This window comes from Diabrotica undecimpunctata, chromosome 6, assembly GCF_040954645.1.
Source record: "Diabrotica undecimpunctata isolate CICGRU chromosome 6, icDiaUnde3, whole genome shotgun sequence".
In the NCBI taxonomy this organism is placed as follows: Eukaryota; Metazoa; Arthropoda; class Insecta; order Coleoptera; family Chrysomelidae; genus Diabrotica; species Diabrotica undecimpunctata.
The window spans coordinates 101,676,903-101,695,895 of NC_092808.1; the positions used below are offsets into that span (position 1 = coordinate 101,676,903).

At 33.7% G+C, this 18,993-nt stretch overlaps 1 protein-coding gene across 3 annotated transcripts in view; it reads right to left on the bottom strand.

Annotated features, from left to right (window-relative positions):
• LOC140443647 (uncharacterized) overlaps positions 1-18,993 on the bottom strand; it is a 124,771-nt gene that overhangs the window by 40,412 nt on the left and 65,366 nt on the right. For all 3 annotated transcript variants that reach the window (XM_072535013.1, XM_072535011.1, XM_072535012.1), the window contains exons 9-11: positions 13,973-14,156; positions 13,718-13,800; positions 13,610-13,640 (exon numbers count right to left, since the gene is read on the bottom strand). In XM_072535013.1, coding sequence (XP_072391114.1) covers positions 13,610-13,640; positions 13,718-13,800; positions 13,973-14,156 — 298 coding nt within the window. The remainder of the gene's footprint in view (positions 1-13,609; positions 13,641-13,717; positions 13,801-13,972; positions 14,157-18,993) is intronic.

Sequence of the window (18,993 nt, forward strand, 5' to 3'; positions counted from 1 at the left end):
TTGACAGGTTTATTTAATAGAATAATGAAAGTGCAACAAACTCCAGACGAATGAAGAAGCAATATATTTTTTATAGTACCCATTTACAAAACCAAAAGAGACGTCTAAAAATGCACAACTAGAGTGTCATAATACTGCTTAGTCATTACATGTAAAAGAGAGGTTATTAACAGATGAATACGAGAAAAAACTGAAGTACTAGTATTCGAAAATCAATGTACATTTACATACATCAACAACATACGCAATTTTATAATTTTCATTGTAAGGTAGCTAAAAAAATATAAGAAACAAATTTCATAGGATATTCATCTTAAGAAACCATATTACACGAATTCCCCAAGAGGTCCTGTAATGAGCGCTCAATAATAAATTTTATCTCTGGCGAGTGTTTAAACTTTGTGAGAAAATGTATGAGGGAGTAACTACTAGTGTTAGGACAAATATGGTAGAGAAAAATAAATTTTATGTAAAAGTAGGACTATATCAGGACTTCAGTCCTGATTATGATTATGAAGAATTATAATGCTTTAAGAAGAAGAAATAGAAAACTTTTATAGCGAACTTCAATCAATAAACATTACATCTCACAGCATTTAGAGATATAACAGTGATCATGGGGGATTTCAATGCAAAAATTGGCGAAGGAAAATGCTACCGTTATGTAGGACCATATGGGCTTGGTAAACGAAACGACATAGGAGATCGCCTAATGAAATTTTGCCAGGAGCATAATGTTATAGTCACATTTTTCTTATTGCTAGGTTTCAACTTCAACTAAAAAAGACGCAAAAAAGCCGCAACAACAATAAACTTAACATACAGAAACTAAAGTCAGAAGGAACAAAAGAAAATCTGAAACAAGAAATCAACACAAATCTAGATAGAAACCCAAGAAATAATTGCAAGGTAGAACAGCAGCGGCAATTCTTCAAAACCTCTATATTGGAGCCAAGTAAGAAAGTACTTACAACAACCAAATGTAAGAAAAATGGAACGAGAAAGTGGATAACCGAGGAAATTCTAGAGTTGATGAATAAAAGGAGAAAAAACAAAAACATCAATACGATCCGCTATAAACAGCTTCAAAACCAAATAAGAAGAAAAATTAGGGAAGCTAAAGAAACCTACTTCTCTGAAAAATGTAAAGAAATAGAAGAACTGCAAAACAGATATGACAACTTTAATCTACATAAAAAAGTCAAAGAACTAACCGGAGTAGGAAGTAGAAGAACCTTGAATATATTTCTCGACAAAAATGGAAATATTATATTGGAGACAGAACAAAAACTACGACGATGAAAAGAGTACATCGAGGAATTATTGCTTGACCAGAGAGAAGCTAGTACATCTGTAGATAGCCAAACGGGAGATGTACAGAGATAACCAAATCAGAAGTCAGTCAGGCATTAAACTCAATGAAAACCAATAAATCTGCTGGTCCAGATGAATTAACAAGCGAGCTATTAAAGTTGGTCAACGAGCAAAACCTGGACATAATAGTGGAACTGTTCAACGCTATCTATATTACGGAAATCATCCCTAGAGAAATGTTGACATCAGCATTTGTGTGTTTGCCAAAGAAAGTGAATGCCAAAGAGTGCAGTGACTATCGAAGCATAAGCTTTATGTCACATACCTTGAAAATTCTGTTGAAAATTATCCACGCGATTATCCTACTATGGAGTGGAATCATGGACGTTAAATCTAGACACAATGAGACGACTTAACGCCTTTGAAATGTGGATCTATAGAAGAATTATGAGGGTTTCCTGGGTAGATAGAGTTACGAACAATGAAGTACTAAGAATAAGAGGTAAAGAGAAGAAAGTTAAACTTACAATTAAAGAAAGAAAGCTACAGTATCTCGGACATGTAATGCGGGGCGAGAAGTATGGCATCCTGCGACTCATAATGCAAGGAAAGATAGATGGCAGAAGAAGCATCGAAAGAAGACGAATTTCATGGCTTAAGAACCTGAGAGAATGACTTGGATGCAGCTTAAAACAACTATTTAGAGCTACTGCCTCAAAAATTAAAATAGCTATGATGATTGCCAACCTCCGTAGCGGATATGGCACCTGAAGAAGAAGAAGTTGAAGTATCAAAGTTTTAAAGCGTCAAAACGTTACCTCCTTCAGTTATCGAAGCGTTAAAGTGTCAAAGACTTAAGCTTCAATACATCAAAGCATCAAAAACGCGAAGCGTTTAAAGACTCAAAGCGTTATAGGGTCCAAGCTTCAAAGCGTTAAAGTGTTAAATCGTTGAAGAGTTAAAGCATTGAAGCGTTAAAGCTTTTAAGGGCTAAAGCTTTGAAGCGTAAAACATCAAACTTTGCAGTGTCAAAGCTTCAAACCGCCATAGCGTTAAAACGAAAAAGTGGTAAAGCGTCAAAGCGTTCAAGCCTCGAAGCGTCAAAGACTTGAAGCGTCAAAGTCTCAAAGCGTCAGTGCGTCAAAGTCTCAAAACGTCAAAGCGTTGAAGCGTTAAAGAGTTTAAGCTGTAATTTCAGTATTAAGTTGGCTTAAGGAGGGCCGTGTGGGGCTGCCCGTTCAAATATAATATCTTCAAAGATTTTTTAAGAATACCTATTCACGTCTTGATAACCAAACCTGTTCTTGAGGAAAAAACCTTTACTAATACAAAGAATAGCCGAGAAAACCACTGAGAAATCATACAAAGAGCAAGAAACAGGATATGGTAGAAGTAATAATTAAAGTAAAATTAATCTAAAAGAAAAAATACTTAGCAAATTTAACAAAGGGGGTCGCAAATACACGGAATTAGAATAAACCCTAAGCCACAAAGTTACGGCAGCTTTGGTATCAAATAGAAAAAAAACGGGTGTGGCAGTCCAGTGGGACTGCCGGTGGAAGTTACACTTCTATACACGCGTTCGCCGTTACAAATTTATTTGGGAGTCAATCTGCACAATCATTACATATGTAATTCTATAGGTAAGACATAGCAGAAAGAGAAACAGAATTAATAACAACTTACTAACAATGAAGGATTGAATCAATATTTTGAAAATGTATATTTTTATTTTCATATATGTATGAAAGGAGTTTCATCTATATTGGAGCCTTTCAGTCTATATTAAAGCCAAGTAAGAAAGTACTTACAACAACCAAATGTGAGAAAAATGGAACGAGAAAGTGGATAACCGAGGAAATTCTAGAGTTGATGAATAAAAGGAGAAAAAACAAAAATATTAATACGATCCGCTATAAACAGCTTCAAAACCAAATAAGAAGAAAAATTAGGGAAGCTAAAGAAACCTACTTCTCTGAAAAATGTAAAGAAATAGAAGAACTGCAAAACAGATATGACAACTTTAATCTACATAAAAAAGTCAAAGAACTAACCGGAGTAGGAAGTAGAAGAACCTTGAATATATTTCTCGACAAAAATGGAAATATTATATTGGAGACAGAACAAAAACTACGACGATGAAAAGAGTACATCGAGGAATTATTGCTTGACCAGAGAGAAGCTAGTACATCTGTAGATAGCCAAACGGGAGATGTACAGAGATAACCAAATCAGAAGTTAGTCAGGCATTAAACTCAATGAAAACCAATAAATCTGCTGGTCCAGATGAATTAACAAGCGAGCTATTAAAGTTGGTCAACGAGAAAAACCTGGACATAATAGTAGAACTGTTCAACGCTATCTATATTACGGAAATCATCCCTAGAGAAATGTTGACATCAGCATTTGTGTGTTTGCCAAAGAAAGTGAATGCCAAAGAGTGCAGTGACTATCGAAGCATAAGCTTTATGTCACATACCTTGAAAATTCTGTTGAAAATTATCCACGCCAGAATTCACTCTAAACTGGAGCTGGATATTAGTGACACACAATATGGGTTCCGCAATGGTATGAGTACCAGAGATGAACTATTCTCCTTCAATGTACTGGGCAGAGATATTTGGATGTTAACCATCCATTTTACGTTTGTTTTATAGACTACAATCAAGCGTTTGATAAAGTGAAACATGACCGACTTATGGAAATTCTAAAAAATAAAAACCTATATGAAAGAGATTTAAGGCTAATAACAAACCTTTATTACAATCAGCGAGCAATAGTACGAACTGAAAATGAGACATTTGAAGAAATGGAAATAAAGAGAGGAGTCAGGCAAGGCTGCATACTATCACCTCTATTATTTAACGCTTATTCTGAAGAGGTAATTCGAGAAATTCTGGAAGATGAAACAGTCGGCATAAGAGTAAACAGAGTCTTAGTTAAGAACATCAGATATGCAGATGATACAGTAATAATAGCCGATAGTTTAAAAGACCTGGAAAGACTCATAAGTAAAATAGTAATGTGTAGTAGGGAGTACAGATTCTCGCTCAATATCAAAAAGACGAAATGAAAATGAAAATTTGTAAAAACAACCCTAATACTAACGAAATCTTGATAGTAGAGTGCCAGCAGATCGAAAGAGTAAAATAGTACACTTACCCAGGAACACTTATAATAGAAAATAATGACTACACTGCAGAAATCAAAGTCAGAATCGAAAAAGCACGTTCTAATTTTATGAGAATGAAAAAGGTCCTATGTGGCAAAGATTTAACATTAGCTCTTAAAGTACGCCTAACAAAATGTTACGTATACAGTGTACTATGGAGTGGAATCATGGACGTTAAATCTAGACACAATGAGACGACTTAACGCCTTTGAAATGTGGATCTATAGAAGAATTATGAGGGTTTGCTGGGTAGATAGAGTTACGAACAATGAAGTACTAAGAATAAGAGGTCAAGAGAAGAAAGTTAAACTTACAATTAAAGAAAGAAAGCTACAGTATCTCGGACATGTAATGCGGGGCGAGAAGTATGGCATCCTGCGACTCATAATGCAAGGAAAGATAGATGGCAGAAGAAGCATCGAAAGAAGACGAATTTCATGGCTTAAGAACCTGAGAGAATGACTTGGATGCAGCTTAAAACAACTATTTAGAGCTACTGCCTCAAAAATTAAAATAGCTATGATGATTGCCAACCTCCGTAGCGGATATGGCACCTAAAGAAGAAGAAGTTGAAGTATCAAAGTTTTAAAGCGTCAAAACGTTACCTCCTTCAGTTATCGAAGCGTTAAAGTGTCAAAGACTTAAGCTTCAATACATCAAAGCATCAAAAACGCGAAGCGTTTAAAGACTCAAAGCATTATAGGGTCGAAGCTTCAAAGCGTTAAAGTGTTAAATCGTTAAAGAGTTAAAGCATTAAAGCGTTAAAGCTTTTAAGGGCTAAAGCTTTAAAGCGTAAAACATCAAACTTTGCAATGTCAAAGCTTCAAACCGCCAAAGCGTTAAAACGAAAAAGTGGTAAAGCGTCAAAGCGTTCAAGCCTCGAAGCGTCAAAGACTTGAAGCGTCAAAGTCTCAAAGCGTCAGTGCGTCAAAGTCTCAAAACGTCAAAGCGTTGAAGCGTTAAAGAGTTTAAGCTGTAATTTCAGTATTAAGTTGGCTTAAGGAGGGCCGTGTGGGGCTGCCCGTTTAAATATAATATCATCAAAGATTTTTTAAGAATACCTATTCACGTCCTGATAACCAAACCTGTTCTTGAGGAAAAAACCTTCACTAATACAAAGAATAGCCGAGAAAACCACTGAGAAATCATACAAAGAGCAAGAAACAGGATATGGTAGAAGTAATAATTAAAGTAAAATTAATCTAAAAGAAAAAATACTTAGCAAATTTAACAAAGGGGGTCGCAAAGGAGTTTCATCTATATTGGAGCCTTTCAGTCTATATTGGAGCCAAGTAAGAAAGTACTTACAACAACCAAATGTGAGAAAAATGGAACGAGAAAGTGGATAACCGAGGAAATTCTAGAGTTGATGAATAAAAGGAGAAAAAACAAAAATATTAATACGATCCGCTATAAACAGCTTCAAAACCAAATAAGAAGAAAAATTAGGGAAGCTAAAGAAACCTACTTCTCTGAAAAATGTAAAGAAATAGAAGAACTGCAAAACAGATATGACAACTTTAATCTACATAAAAAAGTCAAAGAACTAACCGGAGTAGGAAGTAGAAGAACCTTGAATATATTTCTCGACAAAAATGGAAATATTATATTGGAGACAGAACAAAAACTACGACGATGAAAAGAGTACATCGAGGAATTATTGCTTGACCAGAGAGAAGCTAGTACATCTGTAGATAGCCAAACGGGAGATGTACAGAGATAACCAAATCAGAAGTTAGTCAGGCATTAAACTCAATGAAAACCAATAAATCTGCTGGTCCAGATGAATTAACAAGCGAGCTATTAAAGTTGGTCAACGAGAAAAACCTGGACATAATAGTAGAACTGTTCAACGCTATCTATATTACGGAAATCATCCCTAGAGAAATGTTGACATCAGCATTTGTGTGTTCGCCAAAGAAAGTGAATGCCAAAGAGTGCAGTGACTATCGAAGCATAAGCTTTATGTCACATACCTTGAAAATTCTGTTGAAAATTATCCACGCCAGAATTCACTCTAAACTGGAGCTGGATATTAGTGACACACAATATGGGTTCCGCAATGGTATGAGTACCAGAGATGAACTATTCTCCTTCAATGTACTGGGCAGAGATATTTGGATGTTAACCATCCATTTTACGTTTGTTTTATAGACTACAATCAAGCGTTTGATAAAGTGAAACATGACCGACTTATGGAAATTCTAAAAAATAAAAACCTATATGAAAGAGATTTAAGGCTAATAACAAACCTTTATTACAATCAGCGAGCAATAGTACGAACTGAAAATGAGACATTTGAAGAAATGGAAATAAAGAGAGGAGTCAGGCAAGGCTGCATACTATCACCTCTATTATTTAACGCTTATTCTGAAGAGGTAATTCGAGAAATTCTGGAAGATGAAACAGTCGGCATAAGAGTAAACAGAGTCTTAGTTAAGAACATCAGATATGCAGATGATACAGTAATAATAGCCGATAGTTTAAAAGACCTGGAAAGACTCATAAGTAAAATAGTAATGTGTAGTAGGGAGTACAGATTCTCGCTCAATATCAAAAAGACGAAATGAAAATGAAAATTTGTAAAAACAACCCTAATACTAACGAAATCTTGATAGTAGAGTGCCAGCAGATCGAAAGAGTAAAATAGTACACTTACCCAGGAACACTTATAATAGAAAATAATGACTACACTGCAGAAATCAAAGTCAGAATCGAAAAAGCACGTTCTAATTTTATGAGAATGAAAAAGGTCCTATGTGGCAAAGATTTAACATTAGCTCTTAAAGTACGCCTAACAAAATGTTACGTATACAGTGTACTATGGAGTGGAATCATGGACGTTAAATCTAGACACAATGAGACGACTTAACGCCTTTGAAATGTGGATCTATAGAAGAATTATGAGGGTTTGCTGGGTAGATAGAGTTACGAACAATGAAGTACTAAGAATAAGAGGTCAAGAGAAGAAAGTTAAACTTACAATTAAAGAAAGAAAGCTACAGTATCTCGGACATGTAATGCGGGGCGAGAAGTATGGCATCCTGCGACTCATAATGCAAGGAAAGATAGATGGCAGAAGAAGCATCGAAAGAAGACGAATTTCATGGCTTAAGAACCTGAGAGAATGACTTGGATGCAGCTTAAAACAACTATTTAGAGCTACTGCCTCAAAAATTAAAATAGCTATGATGATTGCCAACCTCCGTAGCGGATATGGCACCTAAAGAAGAAGAAGTTGAAGTATCAAAGTTTTAAAGCGTCAAAACGTTACCTCCTTCAGTTATCGAAGCGTTAAAGTGTCAAAGACTTAAGCTTCAATACATCAAAGCATCAAAAACGCGAAGCGTTTAAAGACTCAAAGCATTATAGGGTCGAAGCTTCAAAGCGTTAAAGTGTTAAATCGTTAAAGAGTTAAAGCATTAAAGCGTTAAAGCTTTTAAGGGCTAAAGCTTTAAAGCGTAAAACATCAAACTTTGCAATGTCAAAGCTTCAAACCGCCAAAGCGTTAAAACGAAAAAGTGGTAAAGCGTCAAAGCGTTCAAGCCTCGAAGCGTCAAAGACTTGAAGCGTCAAAGTCTCAAAGCGTCAGTGCGTCAAAGTCTCAAAACGTCAAAGCGTTGAAGCGTTAAAGAGTTTAAGCTGTAATTTCAGTATTAAGTTGGCTTAAGGAGGGCCGTGTGGGGCTGCCCGTTTAAATATAATATCATCAAAGATTTTTTAAGAATACCTATTCACGTCCTGATAACCAAACCTGTTCTTGAGGAAAAAACCTTCACTAATACAAAGAATAGCCGAGAAAACCACTGAGAAATCATACAAAGAGCAAGAAACAGGATATGGTAGAAGTAATAATTAAAGTAAAATTAATCTAAAAGAAAAAATACTTAGCAAATTTAACAAAGGGGGTCGCAAATACACGGAATTAGAATAAACCCTGAGCCACAAAGTTACGGCAGCTTTGGTATCAAATAGAAAAAAAACGGGTGTGGCAGTCCAGTGGGACTGCCGGTGGAAGTTACACTTCTATACACGCGTTCGCCGTTACAAATTTATTTGGGAGTCAATCTGCACAATCATTACATATGTAAATCTATAGGTAAGACATAGCAGAAAGAGAAACGGAATTAATAACAACTTACTAACAATGAAGGATTGAATCAATATTTTGAAAATGTATATTTTTATTTTCATATATGTATGAAAGGAGTTGAATGCAAAAATTTTTTACACATACTCTGCAGTAAAATTCATTGTTTATTTTGTTATTAATATCATATATTAATATAATAATACAATACAAATTAAACTGCAATATTCATAAGTATTTAAAAATGACAATAATATACATAAAAAAATACACTACAATACAGTGCAACATAATTCCATATAATAATACAATACAAATTAAAATTCAATATCCATAAGTATTTAAAAATGACAATAATGTAATAATAATAATAAAAAAGTCCTCCCCGACTGGGAATCGAACCCCGGTCTCCCGCGTGACAGGCGGGGATACCGACTACTATACTACCGAGGACATGACACAAAGATATTTCAAAATTGACAGTTCTAGATCATACAGTGATTTATTGAGATTATTATTTTGAAATACAAAAGACTAATATAATTATGAACATTTAATAAATAATACAAAACATATCACATAAATAATAATATTAATAAATATTTTATTATATGTATAATATTATAGGTATATATATATCTTTATATAATATATATAATATTAAATTATATATACAAAAGGAACATTTTTATATTCGAGAGAGGAGAGAGAGAAAATAGATCTTCTGTCTCTCTCTTACTCATTATCTTACATATGTAATGGTTTCACAGATTCACTCCCATACAAATTTCCAACGTGGAGCGCGCGTATAGAAGTATAACTTCAAAAAGTTACATAATTATGTTGTAGTGCTATAGAGAAAACATGATGAGAAGTTGAGTGACAACAACAGGAACATAAACCAAAATAATCGTTAAGAAAATTACGAGGAACTTAGAGACATGGCGTTAAATGACGAAGAAGATTCAGAAGTAAAAACAGAAGGTTGAATGAATTACACAAAAAATATGAGTAGCAAAAATCACCGAAAAAGTGATGCAATATTAGAGGAAGAATGGCCAGAAAAGACTTATGAAGAAGGTACGATTTGTTAAAATTGAATGTTGTAGGCACCGGACAATGTTAATATCCTGGTAAGAAAGAGGAATTTTAGGGATAGTACCATCACCAGTAGTAGGAGTGATTGTTTCCTATAAAGGTTCGAAAAGGCAGAAAAATATTAAAATTATCGGGGCTGCGAAATGTCTGGCACACTCTGTTCGTATGTTATAGATGCAATCCTACCCCTAGAATGACCCGACCGGAGACAGGGTATCCAGGAGCAAGCAGGAAGATAAGAGGGAGTAAAAGGTGGCTATATTGAACATAAGGGTATAGAAGGAGGGAGAAAAGTATTATATATAAAAGAGTCCAACGATGACGACTCGGCTTATAATAAGGATGAATTCTGGGCAGAATTAGCCCAAAGATAGGAAGTGACGACAATTTAGTAAGGTCATATAAATTATGAAATAAAGAAATTACTGAAAGTACTAGATGACCATAAATCAAAAGCTAGGAAATACTAAAAAAAAGATAGAGGGTCGAAACGTAAAACAACTATGAAACTACTTCAAAGAGGTTGTAATAAATACAGCGACAGAAGTATGTGGAACAAGAAGAGCAATAAAAGAAAGAAAATTGCTTGGAAAATATACTTACAAAATAAAACATCAGAAAGAATGAAGAATATAAAAAATATAGAAGATTAGTAAAATAATTTGTTACAAATGCAAAAAAATGACAAATGGACAAAATTTGGAAAAAAAATAGAACCAAACAGTAAAGAGAATCAAAAACTGTTCTATAGAGTTTTAAAATTAATGAAGAAAGAAAAAATGAAAGACATAAAAAATATAAAGCCAGCCAGTCAAACCACGTCACCCTCTATGGCATAAATGAACCGTCCGCTGTTCCCAGTAGCAGTAGGGGAGGGTCATTTACCTTGAGCCATCTTGTACTTCGAGCCACCCCACTAAATATATTGCTATTTCATGTAAATTGGCTGGTATCAATGTAAACCATCCTCTGCGCATTAAATAAGAATCCCATTCAGTTGACTATTGTTAGATCAACAGCTACATGTGTTTTTTCATGAAATTTTGATTTTGGGAGTTCAAAGTAAGTAACTTGTTTCCTAATAACTCTTGTTTTATGTAGGATAAACAAAAGTTAGTATAGAAGCTATTTATTGCATGGAATACTGTACTTACACCTAATAGGTATATCTGATACACTTTTTGTTGAGTTTATCTATTATTTTGTTATTATGCGATTTTGTTTACTCTTTTATGCATGGTCATGTATCTTGAGCCGGGGCCCAAGGTACATAATACCTTTAACTTAATTTGCTAGTTGTATTTTTTAATTGAAAGACTCTGTATTTTTGTTCATATTTGTGTGTAGAAGTTGAAAATATAAAAAATAACCGAATACAATCTTAGGCAAATAGGTACAACAATTATTTTTTTAATTTTTAGATGCCTAGAAGTAAAAATAAAGTAAAAAAATGGGACCCAGTAAAGATCAAATTACACTAGCTGTAGCTGCAGTTAAAAATGGAATAAGTCAGCGGAAAGCCAGCGTCGATTTTGATATTTCGAGGGCAACCCTTCAACGACTATTGAAAGTCGATGAAAACAAACTTCAAGATTATAAGACCTATAAAAATTGTGCGGTAAAAGCAGTCTTTACTCCGACAGACGAAGCAAGTCTCGCAAAATATCTCATTGTTTCATCAAAAATGCATTATGGTCTTCACAGAAATCAGCTTAGATCTTTAGCGTATGTTTTTGCCAAATCAAATAACAAAAATATTCCTGAATCTTGAAGGACAAATAAAAAAGCTGGAAAGCAGTGGTTCCGTGAGTTTATGAAAAGACATCAGAAACTTAGTCTTAGGAAACCCGAGGCAACTAGCCTTTCTAGGGCTACGAGCTTCAACAGACATAATGTTGGATTTTTTTATGAAAGGTTTTTATGTTGGAAAGGTTATTATGAAATACAAATTTACTGCAGCAGACGTTTTCAACATGGACGAAACTGGAAATTGTACCGTTCACAATACTACAAAGATAATTGCACCCAAGGGCCAAAAACAAGTAGCTGCTGCTACATCTGGCAAAAGGGGCTTAAACGTAACAATGATAGCCTGCATTAACGCTTTGGGAAATAGTGTACCGCCCATGTTTATATTTCCTAGTGTCAACTTCAAACCGTACATGATAAGTGGTGCGCCAGCAGATTCAATCGGATCAGCTCATAACTGGATGATCAAATTCTGAAAAATTTGTTGCAACCGCAAAGTTGTGGTTGCAACATTTTATTGATAAGGAAAGACCAAGCGCTGAGAACAAAAACCTATTAATATTAGATAACCACGAAAGCCATTGTTCTATTGAAGCACTAACATTAGCCAAAAATAATGGGATAATTTTGCTAACATTTCCATCCCATACGAGTCACAAACTCTTGTGCAACCTTTGTGCCGCACCGTTTTTGGGCCTTACAAACAATACTATCATACTGCTTGTAATGAATGGCTTTTAAACCACTCAGGGCAAACAAAACCTATACATAATGTCGCTGAATTGGCAGGAAAAGTATATCCACTGGCATTTACGTCAAGAAATATCCTATCTTGATTTAGGGTGTCGGGAATTTGGCCCCTAAATGAACACATTTTTGGAGATGATAAATATTTTTCCTCATCAGTAACCGATCGAGAGGACCCTAGTGTTGCACTTGCAGAGTTGTCTCCTGTAAGAGACCTCAATGTATCAGCGGAACAATCAATTTCTTCCGCAAGTAAAGACGCTTCAATATTTACATCCCTGAAGAAATACGACCATACCCAAAATCACAAAAACGTGCCTTAAAAGTCAACAATGGTAAGAAAACTAAAGGCCGAATTTTGACCGACACTCCGGAGAAGGACGAAATTTAACGAATTTTTAATGAGAGACGACGAAAAGAAGAGCGGCAGAAAAATAAACAAACTATTTGGAAGGTGTTGAGTGTTAAAAAGAAGCCTGAAGCTGAAGTAGAAACGTCTGATGAAGATGACATCTATTCGTCTAGTGCAGATATCTGTCGATATTTGACGAGATTTTTTAGGCAGAGGAACACAGGTTTAATATCAGCGCTTTAAAACAGGGAGATTATGTGTTAGTGGAACTAGCTGATAAGAAAACAGCGCATTTTTATGTAGCGGAGATAATACATATCAGAAGTGAGGAATTTCATGTAAAATATTTAAAAAGGTTCTATTCCACAAACAATTTTTTAAAGGAAAGTGACGAGATATTTTCTATTGATAGAGAATGCATTATTTTAGCTTTACCCCAGCCAATCCACCAAGGCTTGTCAGAAAAACAAAAGAATATATTAACTTTTGGAATTGATTTTTCGTCCTACAAGGTTAAATAGTTAAGTTACCATGTTTATAAAATTAGATTGTAAAATAAACCCTTATTGACGTTCCTCTTTGCTTTTTCTGTCTATGGCCCAAGGTACATTACACCCTGGCTTGTAGCTTGGACCACTTTTAGTTTTTTTTTATCAAAATGTGGAAATTTGCGTATTATATTGATAAAATACATCCTATTGTTGACGCCGAGATAAAAAAATTTGATCATTAGAATATTTTTGCACTTCACAATTATTTGAAAAAAACTGGCTTCAAAGTACAAGTCCCTCCCCTATGCAGCAGCATTGATTGGTGATCAGTGTAGTACTGACGGGTTCGGGATATTGAGACCTCGGAAGCCCTGACGACGAGATCAAAGAGTATGTCGAAAGCTCAGTGCAGTAAAAATCGACGCGGTTCAACCTGGAGTCCTGTTGAGTTTAATATTAATTCTTGTAATAGAATTAATCTTAGCTTTAAGATTAATTGTACTAACCTCGGAAATCTTTAGGAACATTATATATATATATATATATATATATATATATATATATATATATATATACATATATATACATATACTTACCTGTTTGGGACTGTCGACTTTTGCCACAACTCTAAAAAAACACTGAATATAAAATAAACAGTATTTATTATTTGAATCTCTAGTATAACACTTATGACGCTTTCTTACCTTTGCGAATCCATAACCATTACACTAGATTGCATTGAAGATTCCGAATGTACGGAAGAATATATTAAGTCTCCAGGATTTTCCTAAAACAAAGAATTAAAAACTGCTAATAAAAAATGAATTTAAATGATCAAAAAAGGAATAAAACACAACAAAATGCCCACATGTAATTATTTATTTTTAGTTTATTTTAATTTTATTTATTTTATTTATTTAAAATAATAACCCATTGTATATACCAGTTAAACAATTTACCTGTTGTTGATCTTCACTTGTAGTTAAATCATTAATTATATGTTCATTAACTGATGAATACGATTCATCAAGGTCCAAGGAAAGTGAACTATCTTCTTCAAAAATATCATCGTCTATATATCTTTCAGATGCAATGGGTTGGATACATTTAGAACACGGTACAACTAATAATTCGGTATAATCTCTAAAAATAACAAAACTTGCACCTCAACTGTTAATATTTTTATCAGAATGCTGAACAATTTGCACAATAATTTTTCTAGTGATCTTTATTGTACATAATATCGTTATCCAATGTTTAGTTCAAGAATAATTCTTGTTTCGTTGATATGTGAAAATAAAAAAAGGTTTTGTAGCTATTTTGTAGCTTATTGGAAGCCCTAAATACATTATCAGAATTGTGTTTAAATTTAAAAATGTTGCATTCATATTATTTTCCTGAATAAAGGACTACATAGTGCAGTCAAATATATCTGTACATCCTGTATTGGAGGTTCTACTTGATAACGTGGAACACCGAGTGCGCAGACGGTCATGTTTTTCAAGACGAACCTCTCTTTTCTTGTTTTTATGATTTGTTCGACTCAAAGGAGATAAGACGTAGTTTAGTTTTTGATACACAAATATACACAAATAATATATTGTTACAAGTGTAATGGGTTGGATACATTTAGAACACGGTACAACTAATAATTCGGTATAATCTCTAAAAATAACAAAACTTGCACCTCAACTGTTAATATTTTTATCAGAATGCTGAACAATTTGCACAATAATTTTTCTAGTGATCTTTATTGTACATAATATCGTTATCCAATGTTTAGTTCAAGAATAATTCTTGTTTCGTTGATATGTGAAAATAAAAAAAGGTTTTGTAGCTATTTCGTTATGAATTATAGCAAAAAAGGAAGAAATGAAATCCATTCAAAACTTTTTTGGGCACAATGGCTAGGAGATAAAAAATATGATTTATAATTTGCTTTGGATTACAAAATTCAAGTTGTTTTCCCTTTAGTAGGTTTCCAGACGTTTTAACGAAATAATGTTCGTAATAATTATCAACACATTGTCGCTCAATTCTTTTTGAATTCCGTAATAATCTTTGTTTTTTGTGTACAACCTTAAAGTTTGTATTTAAGGTATTTTTAGATAGTAAGTGATACTGCTGAGAATATTATGATAATTATACTAACGTATGGTCCTAAAGTTTTGGGAAAAATTTCAAAAGCATATAACTCTGACCACAATAATCTTATATTTTTATTAAATTATTCAACAATTTAACTTAACTATCCTTATTATAAATCAAAATTCAAATGACAGACAAGGGACCATTATTTTCGATTTGCCTAATAATTCCCCTGACACGTTGCATCATCCTTTGGACGACCTCGGCGTCAATTTCTCTAATTTTTGTATATATGCGGCGTCTTAACTGTTCCTGATTTTGTGCTTCCCATCCGTTATTATAGACTTTCCGACTTAATATTGCCCAGAACTCTTCAATTGGACCAGTTTTCTGGCCAGTTTTCGCTGTGAGACCCCAATTTTGTTCTTAGCTGCTTCAATCAGTCTTGCCTCTCTTATATGGTTCAAAATCCGCGGTCGGACACTTTTACGCAAGTTAACACATGGTATCCCTTCTTTATATTCTCTGATTGTACGATAAATTGTCGATTTGCTTATGTTTTGATCTGGATAAATATTAACAATATCTCGTTTCGACATTCGCCCAACCATATTATAAACAACTCAACGAATATCAATTTTATAAGACATTTTGCAGAGCACAAACCAAAATATTCTGCTTTGTTTATTAAATGTCAATAACTGATGACATTTCAATTCTATGGCCTTCTTTGTTAAATGCATTTTGCTTCTCAATCAGACCAGGTGAAATTTTTCTCAAAACTTTAGGACCATGCGTTATAACTGAGGTAATGTCATAGTATTTTTGCTAAATTGTGCTATTTAAATTCACCTTTCAGCTTTACCTGTTAGTCAGGTATTTAATCTGATTTTAGGAATATTTGTTGAACACCTGATTTGTCTAAATTTATATATTGTGACATATTGATTATATATTGTGATAAAACCTATATTCATGGTTCACATACCGTACCAAAAGCATGGGACGATGGTTAAAATAAATGTTTAAAATCGCCTGTAGCTAAAGGTCAAAGACTTATTATTGGTCATGCTGGGAATGAAGCAGAATTTATACCTGGGGAACATTCCATTTTTAAATTGGGGGCAAAAAACGAAGACTACCACGATGAAATGAATAGCACCAATTTTGTAAAATGGTTAAAAAAATCATTCCTAATGCTCCGAAAAAAAGCATATTGGGAATAGACAATGCCTCTATGATGAAGACCATGACGACGTACAGTGACGAACTAAGAGTAAAGAGGGCCCTAGGCAACATTGTAAATCCAGGTCTAATTTTTCAGTCATGACACATACTTTGCGATTGGTAGTTTAATTTTAAAGCATATAGTATGTAGTTCTATTTAGTTGTCTCATTCCAAGAAAAAAATGAAAACAATAATATACATGTACAAAAATTAAATAAACATAGTTTATTAAAAACAAACAATAATACTTCAACAAATTTTCCCAAATTTATTAGTTATATTGCTAATATTAGTTATATTAGTTATATTATAATTTCTCACTTTTAATTCTTTCTTAACTCTTTCTATATAAAGCAATGAGAAACTATTTAATTGTTGTTGGCCTAATGTAATCTTAAATTTTGTTTTATTTTGGCCATTATTGAGAATGATCTTTCACTGCTTGCATTGCTTATTTTGCTTATTGGAAGCCCTAAATACATTATCAGAATTGTGTTTAAATTTAAAAATGTTGCATTCATATTATTTTCCTGAATAAAGGACTACATAGTGCAGTCAAATATATCTGTACATCCTGTATTGGAGGTTCTACTTGATAACGTGGAACACCGAGTGCGCAGACGGTCATGTTTTTCAAGACGAACCTCTCTTTTCTTGTTTTTATGATTTGTTCGACTCAAAGGAGATAAGACGTAGTTTAGTTTTTGATACACAAATAATATATTGTTACAAGTGTAATAGGTAATACTGATAATTACAGATACTTATTGCAACTCCGTAGTTTTATTCAATACTAGCGGACTCACCAGACTTCGTTCTGTCAAATAGATTTAGCATATGGCAGTTTATTTCTTTAATTCTTCTGAACAGAACCGTCACCATTATGATAGGGCGATGTGTGAGAGTCAGCTCGGGTGACCTAAGTATCTTCGCTTCCACGAACTTTGGCCACCCTTTTGGACCCAGTAAAAACCCCGACTGGGATGTCTCCCAGAGGGCTTTAAACTAAGAGGGGAACTTGAAAATAATCTAAATTGAATCTAAATGATTGAAAAATAATCTAAAGGGATAGTGGGAACCTAAAGGTGATAAATATTTATAAAGTGGGTGCTTCAATGACAAAACATAGAGATAATTAATTATTTATTATTAATATTACCATAGGGTTAATAACCGATGTAATAAAGAATAATGAAATAAAACGTATATAAGTATTTTCAGTAATCGCTTTATTGTAAATCAAGTGAATCATAATTATTAACAAAAATCTGTTTTTTTTTTATTGTAGTGCTTTATGATATGCAAGGTTTTTTGTTTGATTAATTGGTGAATATACAAACAAATCTGATGGTTTTCCAACACGGTAACAGGCAACATACAATTGACCATGTGAGAAACATGTGGTTTTCTAGATTAATACCACAAACACCTAATGATTGCCCCTGGGACTTATTTATGGTCATAGCAAAAGCAAGCCGCACTGGAAACTGTAGTCGTTTAAATTCAAATGGTACATTAGTCGGAATCATCGGGATGCGTGGTATCAAAACGTCTTCTCCTTTATACTTTCCTTTCATTATAGTTGGTTCTATCACGTTGTTCAATAATTTTTTTATCGCTAACCGTGTGCCGTTGCAAAGACGCGGTTGGTTGATATTTCTTAACATTATAAATACCGATCCAACCTTTAATTGAAGATTGTGAGGTGGCAATCCTGGTAAATCCAGCGAGTTTAAAAATTCAGGCAGATAGTTGACGACATTATCTTGGTTAGTAGCCGTATCAACTGATTTATAGATCCTCAATTCGCTTGTAATTTGTAACCTCGGAAACCTTTTTTTGATGGTGCTAGAAAGGTCACCAATGGAGACACTGCGGACGGCAGCCAGATGGTTGGTGGAGAGCGAGTCGTGTGGGTTCGAAACTAGCTTTTGGAACCAGGAATGGGTCCAACGGACGAAATAAGTAAAGATACGATAAGAGATATTGGAAAAGATACAGAAATAAACAAAAAGATAGATGGGTAAAATTACCAAAGATAAGATAAGATAGGGAACAGGGCGCCACTTAATTTTTTGGGGTTTAAGGAGAAAATTAAGAAACCTTAGAAAAGAAAAGAGATAAGGAAAGATATTTAGGTTCAGAGATCAAACCCAGGAAAAGATATCACAGTTAATTATTGAATAAATTTGGTCAACACTCTACATAAACAAAAAATAAATATACAAGGTATTACACTTACTTACCTACGAAACTTAATAAGCCTGATCTTTCTACTGGTCAAAGGTATAGTTATATTTAAAGGTAAAAAGCAAATATATCAGGGAACGTTGTTAGGAGTTGACAAATAAAATACATACATAAAACAATAACAATATATTAAACAACAACAAAATTACGACGCTGTTGAATGCAACACAAGTAATAAAAATACACCAACAACTATAAAATGGTGGTATACATATAAAAATAGGCAGAAATATAATTAGAAAATATCTTTACAAAGATATAAGTATAACACAAGCGTGCACATATAAAGTTCTGGCGTATCTCGAGATATTACAGCAAAAAAAATGAATAAAAAATTATAACAAAAACCAAAGATAACAAAAATTAATAAAATCTAAATTTACAAAAATACAAAAAAGTTACTGAAGTGAAAAC